Consider the following 17684-nt stretch of genomic DNA (forward strand, 5'->3'; position numbering starts at 1 on the left):
AGAATTGTGAGCTGGAAGTACACAAATCACTGTTTAGATATTAGTAATCAAAGAGAGACATTGGTACAGGTTCTGAAGATCTGCATTCAGCTGGGCACTAGAAGTAAAAGGTAGATTTAATAGAATCTCTATGTAATAATTGTTTATCTGGAGAATAAGGTAGACTAATATAGCACTTTGGGTTATAGTGTAAAATTGTTTTCATTCTAATGAAATAAGCAGCCCATTATGAGGTTTTCCCCAATTTTTTTTTGCCATGCCAAAATCTTATTCAGTTTTTATAAAATGTGTAAGCAAAAAGGAAATCACAATATATTTCTGTCTAGTAACAAGGGCATTGGAAAAATATGGATTCATATGGAAACAGTTGGTGATTTAATAAGAAAGATATGAAATGTTGAAGAGGTAAAGATATACACAGCTCATTTTTTTACTAATAATAGACAGAAAAATAGATAATTTGAGTGGAAGTCAGCTTTCTAATTTAGAGAAATAAGTAAATAACATTAGAAAATGAGAAAATAAGCATGTATTTCATCAAAATATAAACCAATGAATGTAAAATCCCTAACTACAATATAGTCTCTGACTAGTTGGGTGATGCTACACTGAATTAAAGAGTTCTATAAATTAAGAACACAGACTAATCTGTAAGATGTACTTCTCCCCGAGAATGTGCTTTGAACCTGATGCAATGAAGTGAGTTCCTATCTGGTCTTAACAAAATAATGTAGCACTTGGGGGCAAAGATGCAGCCTAGGAGCCCTGCACTGGAAGTCAAGATGGAGAAGACTTCCATGGCCACCATGACCTTTCCCTTGGTGCTATGATAGACAGGGAGGAAGGTGACCCACACACTGAAGAACACCAGCATGCTAAATGTCAAGAACTTGGCTTCATTGAATGTGTCAGGCAGGTTCATGGAGAGGTAAGCCACAGTGTAGCTGCCAAGTGCCAAGGAGAAGAGGTATCCCAGGACACAGTGGAAGGCAACAGCTGAGCCCTTGTTACAGACCAGGATGATGTGCTTATGTTCAGACTGAGAATCTGAGTCTATAAAGGGAGGCGAAGAGCTCATCCAAATTCCAGAGATCCCAAGTTGAACAAGGGTGCAGATGGGAATGATGAAGTTAGGGGCCTTTGATAGCATGAGCCACCTCACCATTCTCCCTGGAACAGTGACCTTGAAGGCCAGAACAACAGTCATTGTTTTGGCCAAGACAGTGGAGAGAGCCACTGTGAACAGAACTCCAAATGTGCTCTGCTGCAGGATACAGGTGGCTGTGTTGGGTTGGCCAATGAAAAGCAAGGGGCAGAGAAAACAGAAGGTCAGAGTGATGAGCAGGATATAAGTGAGAGTCCGATTATTGGCCTTGACGATGGGAGTGCTGTGGTACTTCACAAAGACACCAAGGACACCAGCTGTGATCACAAAGAAGCCCAGGCTCATGCAAGTGAGAGCCATTCCCAAGGGGTCTTTGTAGGACAGAAATGTCACTGATTTCTTTAGGCAGACATTCTGTTCTGTGTTTGCATAGTGATTATCTGGACATTTCACACAATTATCCACATCTGGACAGGGAGGAAATTATTTTGAGTCAGTATTCAGCTTTCCTTTATAGCCCAAGCTACTTCCCTGTACCCGTGCTCTGGCATGTTACTTGAATCTCTTTCCTTTGTTGTTTCAGGCTTAATAAAGTAGTGCAAATTCCCAAATGGTGTCTAATCAATAATGTTAAGCAGATACTGCTTATTGTCTCTATTGAGACCTGAAGTGAACAGTTCTATTCCCTTATCTTTTTTCCTAAATATGTTTGATATTAAGTGATACTTTTGTGTGTGTGTGTATGTATGTATGTGTGTATATATATATATATATATTATATATATATATATATATATTCTTGACTTATTGAATGAAATTCCATAAACTGGTGTCATCAGATTTCATCCTTGTGAAATATATGAAGAATGAATCGGTCATGCATGTCCAGTACAAGAAGGAAACGGTGTTTTCAAACGTCTCTCTTATAATGTGGTTATTGATTATTGGCCCCAAGTTTGCCTATTTCATGGTTTTTATTGGATGTCCCAAGGGTACATGTGGAATGAGAATTATGGGACTCTTGACAGCATGAGAACTCCCTGTGAGACTGTTCAGGATGATGTATGAATAAAAGATGTATTTTACAGATGGATATAGAGCTCTTGCTTGTGATCTGTGCCTTCATGTCATACTGTCCCTCTCAAGTCACTTCTCATCACTCACAAGGCTTTCCTCTTTCGTTTACCACTTATTTTCTTTCTACTGTTTTCTAACAGAGCATGAATTCACTGTAAGCACGAACACGTGTATTATTTAGTAAAAAGTATAGTTGTAGTAAAAAAAAAAAGGCATGTCAAATATGTGTTGATATTTACATATGCAGTTTTCAGAGACGATACAGCTCATTCTCAATGTTTGAAGAGTAAGATTCTCTATTTTGAACCCTTCAGCATTTATGTTTCGTGTCTTTTTTCTGAAACTGCTCTCAAACAGAAACCGCACAGTGTTCGAAGTTGACATTTCAGATTTCCTCAGTGAATACATGTAGCATGTTCATGAACTTACATTGTAACCAGCAAACACAAAGCTCTTATTTTCACAGTATGCTTTTGGTCATTTGTAGAGCCATTCTTAATATGCACATTTTGAAATGAAGTAAATTAAAAGTCCTCAAAGTTTAGAAAATTTCTCTTTTCATGAAGGAATTTTAAAACATAGGAGAGTTCATGGAATTCATATTTGATCCTAATCATTAAATTAATAAATGAAAATTTTAATTAAACAAAGATTAATGATGTGGAATTCCTTCTTGTTTTCCTACATATTCAAAATTGTTTCTGTATGTGCTCCTCAACTATACTGTTATCAACTACCCTGTGCCTATTTATGGTTTCTTAAATGTATTTTACATAGAATTTATCTATTATTCCCAGATTCACCTTGGAAAATAGATCCTTCCACTTCAATGTCCTGGGTGCTCTGAGAACATGAGTGTCCATATATGCCTAGCTTAATTTCAACACTGACATTAATAGAAGTAATGGTGTGTCATTCCAGCCACTCGACAGGAGAAATTATTTTATAATTTATCTATTCTATGTATATGAATCTATTGATACATTACAAAAAATACGGCCATTTGTATACATTGAGTTAGTGAGTAGTAGCAGATTCTTTAAGCTTAAGTGAATCAAGTAAACTCAGAAACGCTACAACTATAAAATCAATTTTTGCTCAATGGAAGATTCTCATGATTGGTTTGTGACATATCTCCCTAATGTATATTTTCTGGTCCAAAATATTTAGGAATTTAAGATATGTTGCAGATTGATCCCACTCTCTTGAGATGCTACATCTCAAGATGGCCCATACTGCATATAAAGATTGGAGAAATAGGGAAGGAAAGCTATTCATTAAGGAAATGTTGAACATTATGACCCATGGCCAAAAGTATAAAGCTGGATAAATGGTCGTTTGGCACAGGGCACCTGTTACTCTTAACTAAGAACCCTAGTTGCTTTTAAGTACCCGCATGGTGCATCAGTGCTTTCTGACTTCATATTCACTGAAACTGATGTTACTTAATATTTATCATGCACACCAAATATGCTCATGGTTCATACACATGCACGCATGCACAAATAACACTCCTAAACAAAACAAAGTGAATAAATCTTTTCTAAAACTTTTTAAAATATAACCAAAGATTAATCAATTACTTTCTGATCACCTTTGAGGAATCTTAGAATGGTGCCTTCATTACAAAAGCAAGAATGTGAGGACCCAGCCATGCATTTCTGCTAACATTAAATTAAACTTCTTTCAAAAATATAATAAGTTTATAATTTATTCTCTGTATGTTAAATGTCATGGTTAAATTAAAGGGTATGCGCTAGGATAGACAAAAATGTTCTCTTCTGGCACAATGCTTTGCAAGGATGAAAAACCATGGTCAAGTATGAAATTTAATGGGCAGAATGACATTTAAAGTGATTATACAATGAACTAAATTGTTTTTACTTTTAAATGAAGTTAAAACAGGTCTTATTCCTGATGTTTCTTCGCACACAAATAAAATTCCATGTGCTTATTATTGAATACCACTCTAGATAGGTCAGAAATGCCCCAATAGCATTTACCTGTTTCATTGGAAATCTCATTATCTGCACAAGGAGTGCAGTCATAGCAACAGTCAGGCTTCCCCTCTTTGGGGGATTTTCTGAATCCAGGAACACAGCTCTCACTGCACACAGAGCGAGGAAGCTGAAAATTAAGTACACAAGACAAAATAGTCAATAATGTAGTTTTAGGACACTTAAATATCTAATACAATACTAAACAATGAGATAGCATGTCTTTGCATTTATAACTTCATAGTATTGTTTGTATACTTCTAGCTTGAATTAGTATTCCCTCCAAAGTTCAATGTGTTAGAATGGTCATCCTAAGGCAATACATTTCTGAAGAGTTGTAGACATATAAGAGGTAGGGAAGGAGTTCCAAGATGTTGGCGCCTATCACACACTGTATCCGATCTACAGCACAGAGACCAGGGACCGGACTGGGAGCCACAGTCTGCAAGACCTGGAGAACACTAGGTGAGTGGGGTCCCACACAGTGCAGACTACAGGCGGGCCTGGACCCAGGTCAAATACTAGTGCACGGAGGACCTGAACCCACTCCCCAGACTTTGGAACAGAACCCACCTGCGGGCTGCAGCTGGCTTCTATAGCCCAGGTGCAGTGTGTGGGAAGGTGGAACAACAGAGCTCCTGGCCTGAGGAAGTCTCAGGGAAACAGGTTGATCTGTTCTTGGACACCCCCACCTGCCCCACAGCAATCCACAGAGAGCCCTCGAGACCACGAGGAAGCCCGGGCGGTGGTGAACGTGGTGCCCAGCAACAGCATGCAGGATCTTGGCAAGTCTGGGCTGGAGCCAGGCAGCTGGCCTCAGTGGACCGCGCCTGAAAAATTGGGCTGATAAAACCTGGCCCGGACAATCCCCACGGCCCGGCAGGGACTCCCACGCTCATGGGAGAAGCTAGACTGCCCTGAGGGTCTAGAAGGGCGTCTGAACTGTGGCCACATCTCAGTGGGACAGAACCACCACAGTCCTGCTATCTGAACAGGCCTGGTTGGGAACCTATCTACTTACCACAGCAGTCTGTACCTGCACAATTGAGCAGTTAAAACCTGGCCTGGCTAGCCTCCACTGCCTGGCAGGGTGTCCCACATGCCTGGGAGAGGTTGGACTGCCCCAAGGGGTAAGGAGGTCAGGACAGAAAATTAAATAGTGGCTCCCAACACAGCTAGTCTGAATTCCCTCAGTAACGTGAACTGAATCAGGCAGAAGCCTACCTATGCTGACCCAATCAGGAGCTTAAGGTGTAGAGACAACATCCCTGGAGCAGAAATCAGGTCACCTGCCGATTCCAGGAAGAACTGCCTGATCCCCACAGGCAAGGGCACGTGACCTATAATCACCCACTAAGTATCCACTCTCAATAACCAGTGAAGGACACCAGAAGCTACCACCCAACATCCGAGATAGCAAGACATCTAAAGGACAGTGTAAGAACGCAAACAACAAAAACAAAAACAACTTGACATCTCCAGATCCTAGCTATCCCAAAGAAAAAAACCCTGAGAACTCAAATACAATCGAAATACAAGAAAATGACCTCAAATCCTTAGTAATGAAGATGATAACGGGGAAAACAAATAAAATCCATAATCAAATGCAGGAAGATGCAGCCAAAGAGGTGGAAGACATAAAAGAGGCCTATAGAGAGACACTGGAAAAAAATGCAGGAAAATACAAACAATGAAGGAAACCAATAAAACAATTCAAGATCTGAAGATGAAAGCACTAAGTGCCTTTATGAAGAAATTGGAAACATCCCACAGAAGCAACTTAACGACACAGCTGGAAGCCCTAGAAAACAAAGAAGCAGAAATACCCAAGAGGAGTAGACATATGGAAATAATTAAACTCACGGCTGAAATCAATAAATTAGAAACGAAGAGAACAATTCAAAAAATCAACAAAACTAGAGGCTGGTTCTTTGAGAAACTCAACAAGATAGACAAACCATTAGCCAAACTAACTAAAAGGCAGAGAGACACTATCCAAATCAACAAAATCAGAAATGAAAATAGGGGACATAACAACAGACACTGAAGAAATACAAAGAATCATAAGATCCTACTTTAAAGGCATACATGCCACAAAATTTGAAAATCTAAGGGAAATGGACAATTTTCTTGATCGATTCCATTTGCTAAAATTGAATCCAGATCAATTAAACTATTGCACTAACCAAGGACAATACAAGTAGTAAATATTGAACCCCTACTCTGATCTAGCCAATGGACAGGACATTCTCCACAGTTAGGTGGAAAGTGGGGACTGACTCTGACATGAACTCTGGTGCCCCATATTTGACCACCTCCCCTTGGTGGGGAGGCCTGGTGGCACTCAGGGAAAGAATAAGCAGGCTACCAAGATGAGACTTGATAGCCTATGACCATATAGTAGGGGACGTCATAGACCCAGGGGAGGGGAATAGGGTGAAAGCAAGAGGGAGGGATGAGTGGAAGGATACAAGTGATGGGATAACAGTTTAGTTGTAATCTGAATAAATTAATTAAATAAAACATTAGAAATGTGAAAAAAAAGAGGTAGGGAAAAATAAGAGAATATTAGATCACTATGTACTGTACCTGTCTAAAAGAGCAAGCAACTAGAATGAGATATTGACACTGTTGTGTGCTTCTCAATCATTGGAGAAAACAACATTTATATAATGGTGTAGTAAATATTCTTTTGGAAGTACTTGACCTTGAAAGTACTAAGAATTAAAATGCAAACAAATCTTTGGGCCTTCCATGTGAGAAATAGTCTATATTACAGTCCTTGAAGTAACTAGCATCTCTTTGTTGACTGTTTTCATGGACAGATTGTAAACCAAGAAGAATTGTGAAGATCAGTATTTACCTCAAGCTAGTTCCTAACAGAAAAAGCACCGGGAATCACTGTCTTGGGCTCCTTCACCATGATTGCCTGACTCATGTTGGACAGCTGCTGCTATGTGAGACGAAAGTAAAATCTATTTTCCTAAGGTGCTTCTTCCTGGTGTGTGTGTGTGTGTGTGTGTGTGTGTGTGTGTGTGTGTGTGTTATTATTTAGCCACGTTCTTAAATTTTCAGTAGAAAGTCATGTAACTATGCATGCACATGTGCCCTCCATGTCACTGTGTACTGCCAGGAGCATGAACACATGCAAAAAATAATGACCATGCACTGATATTTATTACTCTGAAGTCAAATTAATCCTCTTGCTAACATGAGTTCTGTACAGGAGTTAAATAGTAAAGCACAATGTATATTTATTACTTGAAATAATGCCCATACAGAAATGTGTGTGGAAAAGAAACCAATTTTTCAGAAGAAAGTAATATAACTTCATATTCGCATGGTTTTTTTCTTTCTTTCTTTGTGCTGATGAACACTGTAAGGAATCAAATATCATCAGGTTCTCAAATCAATATTTACTTCTGTGGTGATCATTGCAATGAGATATAATCCAACACACCTCTGTAAATCCTGTATCCCATTGTATCATAGAATCAACCAAAACCAGTTGTTGACCCTGTGGAGCTTTGGAAGAAAATGATCCAACTTTCACCTTCTGTCTGAGACCATTTGGAAAATTCCAGAAATTGACAATATCATATTCTGCATCAATTTTCCTTTCTGAATCCAAAATCACTTGGCTTTCAGCACCATTTTTTAAATGGATATTCTTGAGAAAAGGGTGGAGCTAAAAGAGATGCAGAACCTTAACAGATTCATTTACAAAAACATTCGACAGAATCCAATGAAGAAAAGGTTCTTACTGACTTTAACCTCAGCTTAGAAATGCAAGCTACCGGAAGCTATTACTGGATTATGATGAAAGCCCGAAAATGACGTTATCATAATATTTCTAGATTGGCAGTCAGTGTCAAAAAGAAACATTGACACAAACACACAAATACAAATACGAATCAGATTTAACTAAGTGATGTTATTTGAGGCAAATTTCCATAATCTTGAGATGCTAACCATATCTAATTAGTTAACAAAAATACCCAAAATTCAGTTTGTAAATCTTTGTTTTGATTTCCAATGTTCAATAATATGGTCATATAGGTATCATAGCTTTTGATTCATCATTTGGCCCTTAAAGGTCTACTAGCATTTGATAATTTAGGATATACTTCTCCCATTTCTGTTGTGAAATATACTGAGAGATAATTGGGTTTCTAATTGAGTATTTTACACTGAGAAAATTATTTGGATTTTGAAACAAAATAAAGATATTGATATCTACACATTCAACCCTTGTTACTGTTACACACTCATTATGGACAATGACACACATGTCTGCTGTGATGTTTAGAGGTAAAATCTTCTACAGACTACAATAGTACATTGAGTGCTTTTAGAAAGCCTCAGAGTGTCACGGGAAAAGTGACAGAAGACACAGAAAAGAGAAACTACCTTCCAAGGGTGGACATGACCCTGCCCATTTAGATGAGAATGGAGTTCTACTTGCTTGACAGTCATCTCATGGAGACTATGAGCCACAGCATACACAGAATTATACATGTTGTAACTGTCCACAGTCATGTCCATTTCCCAGATATTTAATGGAGAAAATGCCAAGGAAGCATTAGGCAGACAGTTATCCAATATTTTACAGTCCAGTATAGAAATGGAGCAGTTGAAGAACGAATGCCAAAAGCGAACAAGATTGTGGTCTTCTGGGTAATTGAAAGGGTTGTATGACTCAACAAACATTCTAAAATTAGGATTCTCATGATGGCGGTGTGCAAAAAAGAGACTCCCATGAAAAGAATCAATGAGAAAATGTTCCGCACTACCTGCTTCCCATTGTGAATTCATAACCCATACTTTCCCTGTTATTAGGCATTGCATGTTTTTTAACATTGTGGTGTGTAAAGACTGAGTGTCATCATAAACAATAACAACATTTGCTAAGGATATCACAGTTAACTGCAATATTTCTCTGGATGTGGGGCCAAACAAATGCAAGTTCTCTGCCACCATTTTCACAAAAGCCACACAAATTTTATTCCTGTCCATCTCTCCTTTGAGGTCTGAGACAACCTGATTTCCTCTGCTGTTATCTATGACAACAAGCCCCACCCAGGTCCAGCTGAAATGAACCATCAAAGACACAATACCACATGGCAATGATGTGTCCTTTGCTGATGTCTGGTAGAGAGAAGAGAACTGGCTTCTGTCACTCAGGATAGTGCTAAATGGCCCAAAACTAAGCTGAGGGAAATAACAAAACAGAAACAACAATTAAATGCTGTTATAAAATCAATCATAGACCTGAGGCAGCACTTGGTAAAAAGTAAATTTTGTTCTTGGTGTTTTAAATGACTATCTAATTTCTGGAGACGCTTATAGAGAATTCTTGACAAGACAAAGGATTTGCAAAACACCCACTGCAAGCTAACAGCTCCAACCTCTTCTTCTCCTCCTCCTCCTCCTCCTACTACTACTTCCATATTTAAAGCAAAGTATATGAGACTACATAAATAAATGCCTTATTTCCTCCCTTTGATAGAGGAGAGTTGTGTCCCTCTCTGTTACATGAGAAAACACACGAAATGTCAGAGGTTTAGTAGTAGTTTCTTGTTTTCTCACAGATTGTCCCTCACCTGTGGATATTTGTAGAGATCCAGCAGCCTCCCAATATCTGCAGATGTCATCCAGGACGGTCCTGTAAGAATAGCAGCAGCTTTGTTCTCCCTTCTACATCTGAAATTGGGAATCATTGCTCCCAGTCCTGTGAGACAAGTAAAAGCCTTGTCCAGAAAAGTCCATTTAGTTTTTTGGAAAATATAGAGATCATATCCTAGAGATATATTGGGTAAAACATGAGGGTTTCTGTTGATCTCCTCAATAGCGAATATGAATGCCAAAGAACATTGGAAGTTCCAATAGTTGAAGCTGCAGAAAAAATGGCCAATATTGATGAAAACATCACATATCACCTTGCCTACCTGTCTGATGCAACGGCTTTTGTAATTTCAATATCATATTTCTAATATATATATATATATACATTATTCCTACTTTTCCATCATCCCACTAATGTTTATAATTAAAATTACCATCATATAGAGCAACTGAAGCTTCAATTACCTAAAGCCTTAGATCAATCTCTACTTCTAAAAAAAGAACATTTTATTGAATCAATAGCATCTGTGGAATCTTCTAACAGTACATCCATATTCTAGGCCCATTATTAATTTGAAGCTTTAAGAAACTAATTGGCAAATAGAATCTTTCCTCCTCAAGACCCACCTCTTTTGTACTAAGCAATGGAAGATCTCACACCATGCTCACACCATTCAGCCTTCCAGGCAGAAACTGATGTTTTTCCGTTTTTCTGACTAAGGGACAATGTTGCTTCTGGAAATCTCTATCTAAGACTTTTATTTCCTGGACATAGCAGTCAATCCATAAAGGATATTTGGATATGAACCTGGGAGGGGTTTTGGACTACTCAATGCCAGCAGGCTACTCTGAACAATCTTTACTTTCTCCCATTGCTACTGCCATTTCTTTCTTATGCTTATAAAATCAAGAACGTGGTAGCTGTTTGAGCCCACATGGTTTTCCAGCCTACCATCATGATTGAATCCTCTGGTGTTTAGTTGAGCTATATGGAATCAGTTTGTGTCTTTTTTTCTCATCTGTCTTTCCATTTCTCTTGTTCTCTGATTATTTTTTGCCACCACCAAAGAAAGCAGATTACAAATGGACCTGGAATGTCCTGATGGAAAATGTATTTGCTTTACCATGAGTTACCTTCACATAGAACAGAAAACAACTGCATGACTTTCGGTATGCTTCAATTGGGGATACCCAGCAAGATGGAAGTAACCACATGATTTGACTGCCATCTTGAATAATAATATCATTTAAAAAGAGATATACCACAACAAATACAAGAACACTGAAATAACCCCTGTATCATATAAAACCACCATGGATTAGAGTTGTAACTCAACAACTAAAGAAACAGCAGTCTCCAAATTAGGGAAACCAAACAACTCCCAACTAAAAGACCATTGAGTAAGGAATTAAAGAAAGCAGTTAAAGACTTTCTGGAGTTCAATAAAAATGCAGGCACAACATACACAAATCCATGGGACACAATGAAATCAGTGCTGAGTGGAAAGTTCATAGCACTAAGCATCTTCATAAAGAACTGGAGAGATCTCATATGAAGAACTTATCAGCATATGTGAAAGCTCTAGAACCAAAAGAAGGAAACACACTAAATAAGAGTAAAAGTTTGGATGTAATCAAACTTGAGGAAAAAATAAAATAAAATCAATGAACTAGAAACAATGAGAACAATACAAAGAATCAATGAAACCAAGAGCTTGTTCTTTGAGGAAATGAATTTGAAAGACAAACCCTTATCCTTTCTATGTAAAAGACAGAGGAAAGAGTGAAGAAAATAAATGAAGAAAAATAAAAATTAAAAAGGGAATATTATAAGATACACTGAGGAAATTTTAAAAATTATTAAGCCTTATTTCAAAACCTGTATTACATAAAATTGGAAAATTTAAAGGAAATTGACAATTTCTTGGTAAGTTTGACTTAGGAAAATTAAATCACGGTCAGATAAACATTTTAAACAGTCCCATAAGCCCTAAGGAAATAGAAGCAATCATACAATGTCTCCCCCACTGCAAAAATAACAGTCCAGGGGCAGATGGTTTTAGCACAGAATTCAACCATACTTACAAAGAAGAGCTAATACTAATATTCCTCAAACTATTCAACAAAATACAAAGAGAAAAAAGAGATTTGCCAAACTCATTCAAGGATGCCGCAGATACCCTGATACCTAAACCACAGAAAAAGTCAACAAAGAAAAGGAAGTTCAGGCCAATTTCACTCATGAATATTGATGCAAAAATCCTCTAAAATACACTCACAAAATGAGTCCTAGAACACATCAAATATATCATCCACCATGATGAAGTAGGCTTTATCCCAAGAATGCAGTGATGGATGAACATATGAAAACATATCAATGTAACTCACCATATAAACAAATTAAAAAAAATATTCACAGTATTATCTCATTAGATATAGAAAAATCCTTTGACAGAATGCAACACCCCTTTATGATGAACGTCTTGAAGATACCAGGGATATATGACTCATACCTAAATAAAATGAAAGCTATATCCAACAATAGCCAAATTCATAGCAATTCCACTAATACGAGGGGAGAGACAAGGCTGCCCACTCTCCATATATATCCTCAATATAGCACTGGAAGTTCGAATGCAGGCAATAAGATAATGAGCTGAGGGCTGGAGAGACGGCTCAGAGGGTAAGGGCACTGACTGCTCCTCCAGAGGTCCTGAGTTCAATTCCCAGCAACCATCTATAATGTGACCTGATGCCCTCTTCTGGCCTGCAGGTGTATGTGCAGCCAGAGCACTGTATACATAATAATATCTAAATAAATCTTAAAAAAAAAAAAAAGATAATGAACTGAGATCAACGGAATACAATTTAAGAAGGAAGAAGTCAAGGTATTGCTATTAGCAGGTGATATGATAGTATACATAAGTAACCCTCAAAATTCCACCAAAGAACTGCTACAGATGATAAACACATTCAGCATAATGGTAGATACAAGGTTAATTCAAGAAAATCAATACCCTTCCTGTGTACAAATGACAAGCTACCTGAGAAAGATATAGGGAAAAATACATCCTTCACAATAGCCACAAACCACATGAAGTATCTTTGTTTTTGTTTGTTTTTTTTGTTTGTTTGTTTTGTTTTTCGAGACAAGGTTTCTCTGTGTAGCCTTGGCCATCCTGGACTCACTTTGTAGACCAGGCTGCCCTTGAACTCACAGCGATCCGCCTGCCTCTGCCTCCCGAGTGCTGGGATTAAAGGCGTGCGCCACCACGCCTGGCCACATGAAGTATCTTGATGTGACTCTAACCAAACAAGTCATAAATCTGTATGATAAGAACTTTGCATATCTGAAGAAAGAAACTGAAGAAGATGTGAGAAGATGGAAAGATATTCCATGCTCATGGATTGGCAGGATTAAAATACTAAAAATGGCCATACCAAAAGCAATCTACAGATTCAGTGTAATCCAATCAAAATACCACCACAATTCTTTACCTACAATGAAATAACAATGCTAGCCCTCATATAGAAAAACCAAAAAAACACAGAATACATAAAACAATCCTACAAAATAAAAGAACTTCTGGAGGTATCTCCATCCCTTTCTTCAAGCTATACTGCAGAGCAATACAAATATAAAGCACATGGTCCTGGCATTGAAATAGACTGGTTGATCGTTGTAATTGAATCAAAGGTCCAGAAATAAGCCCACACACTTATGGGTAGTTTATTTTTGACAAAGGAGCCAAAACCTTACAATGGAAAAAAAGATAGCATCTTCAGCAAACTGATGTCTACTTATAGACATATGGAAAGAAAGCCCATTCATCACCCTGCACAAAACTCAAGTCAAAGTAAATCAAAGACCTTAACATAACACCAGATGCACTAAATCTATTAAATGAGAAATTGGGGAAGAGCCTTGAACTCATTAGCACAGGAGAAAACTTCCTGAGTGGAGCAGCAACAGCTCAGGCTCTAAGATCAGCAAATAATAAATGGGACCTATTGAAACAGAAAAGCTTCTGTAAGGCAAAGGTCACTGTCAATAGAATAAAATGATAGTCTACAGATTGGGAAAAGATCTTCACCAATGCTGCCCCTAAAAAAGAGCTAATATCCAAAATATACAAAGAATTCAAAACATTAACATCAACAAACAAAACAACCCAATGAAAACAATGAGAAACACAGCTAAACAGAGATTCTTACCATAGGAATCTCAAATGCCCAAAAAGCACTTAACAAAATGCTCTGCATCCTTAGTCATCAAGGAAATGCAAATCAAAAGGATTCTGAGATTCCATCTTACAACTGTCAGAATAGCTAAGATAAAAAACTCTAGTGACAGCACACGCTGATGAGAATAGTAAGAGGAGCATTCTTTCATTGCTTGTGGTAGTGAAAACTCGCACAACTACTTTGAAACCAATCTGGCACTATCTTAGAAAATTGGAAATAGTTCTACCTCAGGATCCACTCCTGGATATATACCCAAAAGTTGCTTCGCCATACAACAGGGAAAGTTGTTTGCCTGTGCTCATCACAGCTTTATTCTTAATAGACAGAATCTGGAAACAACCTGGATGTCCCTCAACCAAAGAATGGATAAAGAAACTGGCAAATTTACGCAATGAAATACTACTCAGCTACTAAAAACAAAGAAATCACCAAAATTTCAAGCATATGGTTGGAAATAGAAAAGACAATATTGAATGTGGTGACCCAGATCCAGAAAGTCACACATTGTATGTACTCACTTACAGGTTTGTCTTAGGCATAGAGTACAGGATAATCATACCACAAGGCACAGACCCAAAGGAGATACGGTAAGTAACAAGGAGGATCCAAGGGCAGATGATCAAATATGAATCAGAAAGAGAAATGGAACAGAGATATTGGTGGAAGGAAGGAACAATGTCGGCCAGAGTGTGCAGAGAGGTATGAAGGCAGAGACCTGACACGGTGAGAGCAGGAGCAGGACAGAAGGACGTTACAGAAAAGACACGCCCTGTGCAGGGACATCTCTCCTAGACAAGATGGAGACCTAAGCCAGGGTAGGCTCCTGGGAGGATATGAGGGGGACTCTAGCAGAGGCTTCTAGTAGGGGGGGACATGGTGACTGAAGGGGACTATCTTTAATACAGAAGACTTCTAGTTGAGGGAGGGCAACAACTAATCAGCCATAAATATTCAACCCAAAATATACCCTGCCTACAAGAAGTGAGGGGATGAAAATAGAGCAGAGATTGAAGGAATGTCAGACAATTGCCTGGCCTAACCCAAATCCCATCCCCATGGAAGAAAGCCAAGCCCTGACACTATTAACAACATTCTGCTGTACTTGCACAAAGGAGCCTTGCAGAGTTCCCCTCTGAGAGGTTCCACCTAGTAGGGATTGGAAGCAGGTGCTCAGATTCATACCCAAACATTGGGTGAAGTGTAGGGACTTTAATGGAAAAGTCGGGAAAGAACAAAATTACCTGTAGGTGACAGGAGCTCCACAAGGAGACCAGGACTGCCAACTAAGCTTGGCCAAGAGGGGCTTGCTGAGACTGAAGCACCAAACAAGGACCATGCATGGTCTGGTCTTAGGCTCCCTACATAGATGTAGCCAATGGGCAGCTCAGGGTCCTCTAGTAAGGGAAACAGGAACTGTCTCTGATACAGACTCTAATGCCAGCTTTTTGATCACTTCTCCCTGGTGGGACCGCAATGCCAGGCCACAGAGGAAGAGGACATGTTCAGTACGGGTTGACTTGATGAGCTAGGGTGGATGGGAAGGGCGGCTACCCTTCTCTGAGGTATAGGGGAGTGGGGAAGGGGAGAGGAAGGGAGGGTGAGACTAGGAGGAGAGGAGGATGGATGTTGCTATGACCTGGTTGTAAAGTAAATAATAATAAATAGATTTAAGATTTAAAGATGCATATGCCATGTGACATTCTACCGTCTTGGGAAAATGTCACCATATGGAAGAACAAAATGGTAGACACAATTATATTTCATGGTCCCTCTGATTCCAATGGGATCCCCATAGCACATTCATATTAGACAAGGGAGATAAACGATTTCCCCAGGTGCTTGTTTAGTAATGTTACTGTTCTGTTTTGATTCTGAAAGCTTTTACATGATAACATTTAATGGCTTCTCAAGAAAATCTATAAATTTCCCCAGGTATGTGGCTTCAAAACTGGCAGATTGACAGATATCCACAGATATTTGATACTTGCATATCTGTTCAGAGATTCACAGTATAAATTCCAAGTGATAGACAGCCCATTTCCAGCAAAGTACAGCTATGGAAGGCTCTGCTCTGTTTCACTGTTTACTAGTTCTGCCTGATAAACTCAAACCAGTTTCTTCTATCTGAGATAAAACTTTCATCTTTCTTCAGTGTTCCTTGTTCTATATGTATCTGTTTGTCTTTCTGCCACATATGAAACATGCTTACTAAGAATCCCTTAAGTTATGTTTTCCTTTCACAATGAAGATAAAAATTCAAAAATCAATAATCATAAAATATTTTATTAATATTTCCTTTTATGTTATTTATGTACAGGCTATCTGTCTATATAGGATTCTGGTTTTCTTTTCACATCTGTACTTATTACCTAATTGATTGTAATTAAGCATTCTTATAAATTAAACATGTTTACATAGCTCTAATTCATTTTTTGCACCAAAAACTAAACTTAAGAAGTAACATGAAAAGGCAAAAAATATATTTAATCAATACAACTGAAACAGCCATCTTCACTTCAACTGTGGTAGACTAAAATAATCACACCAGAACTTCTTAAATGTTATTCCATAATTATTAAAAAGAAGGATATGACCAGATACTGTTTTTAAAGGTGAGAGGAAGAAATATATGTAATACAAATTTGTCATCAGCCACATTCAGAACCTAATTTTCAATGTGGCAGATATTTTCTAAAAATGCTCTCATCAGAAACACTTTACCAATTGTGAAGGAATAAGAGAGTTCCTTGAGATACATAGAGTATGAGACTTAAAGAAAATTAATGTGGCATTAAAATTTTTATGGCCTAAGCTAAAAAAATCATTAAAAACTACCTGTAATTTATGTTGAATTTTCCCTGTCCTGGCTCCAATGAGGAGAGTCAAAACAGAGAGACAATTAACTCAGTGCTTACAAGAAAACCAGAGTCAGGGCAAGCAGGGCTGTTGAGTTATGTTCATTAAGAGGGATATTAATACTAGGAAAGGCCGGAAGAATCATGTTCTTCAGAAGATCAAGTGAATACTTAAGCCTGAATTTTCAAAAGGCCTTAATAAACAAAAGCAGGTTATTATTGTTAAATGAACAATCTTAGTATACTCACCAGCGAAGCATGATCACTGTTAAACTACTCAGTGTGTCTCTTCAGCATCGAAGACACTGCAGTCCTAAAACTTACGTTTAATCGCATAAAATGTTGCTTAAAGAAACATTTCTCACCACGGATTCTCTCTGTGATATACGGATATAGTTCAATGGCCCAAATTAAAAAACAAGATGTTTGATTACCTCAGGACTGTTTAAATACTCAGGTCACTATTATGCTTCATTTAAACACTGTAGAACACCATGTCTATCTTCAAAAATATTTTTGAAAGTAGACTGTGTCCTTCAAACACTAAACCTATATGTTCCTTAAATGAAAGGTGCTGCACGATCTTCTGTCATCAAACTCAAAATTGGGGGAGTTCTTCAGGAATCTCAACTGGCTTCTCTTATGAAGCCAGGCACATCTTTATGCCACAGAACGATGCAAAACAAAAACACAACATCTGATTTAAGTCACCATCTGTTTTGGAGAGCTCTGTAACATAAACCCATGATACAATTGCATTTCACCGTCTGAGCATAACTC

At 38.1% G+C, this 17684-nt stretch overlaps 1 protein-coding gene across 1 annotated transcript; it reads right to left on the reverse strand.

The window, feature by feature from the left end:
- Positions 1-643: 643 nt before the first annotated feature.
- LOC127203326 (vomeronasal type-2 receptor 116-like) lies at positions 644-17164 on the reverse strand. Its single transcript, XM_051162108.1, has 7 exons — positions 17154-17164; positions 10570-10612; positions 9783-10073; positions 8590-9390; positions 7640-7867; positions 4186-4309; positions 644-1572 (listed from the first exon to the last, which is right to left on the reverse strand). Exons 1-7 carry the CDS (start codon positions 17162-17164, stop codon positions 644-646), a joined length of 2427 nt encoding a protein of 808 aa, XP_051018065.1.
- Between the last annotated feature and the right edge of the window lie 520 nt (positions 17165-17684).

The sequence above is a fragment of the Acomys russatus genome, chromosome 19, assembly GCF_903995435.1.
Source record: "Acomys russatus chromosome 19, mAcoRus1.1, whole genome shotgun sequence".
Classification (NCBI taxonomy): Eukaryota; Metazoa; Chordata; class Mammalia; order Rodentia; family Muridae; genus Acomys; species Acomys russatus.

Excerpts from the sequence above, each read along its gene's own strand:
- LOC127203326 (XM_051162108.1), bottom strand. Across the intron at positions 10,074-10,569 it reads GGATTGACTGCTATGTCCAG|TTCAACTATTGGAACTTCCA; the intron begins GAAATAAAAGTC and ends TTTTTCTGCAGC. Across the intron at positions 7,868-8,589 it reads GTCATGTCCACCCTTGGAAG|CTCCACCCTTTTCTCAAGAA; the intron begins GTAGTTTCTCTT and ends CATCTCTTTTAG.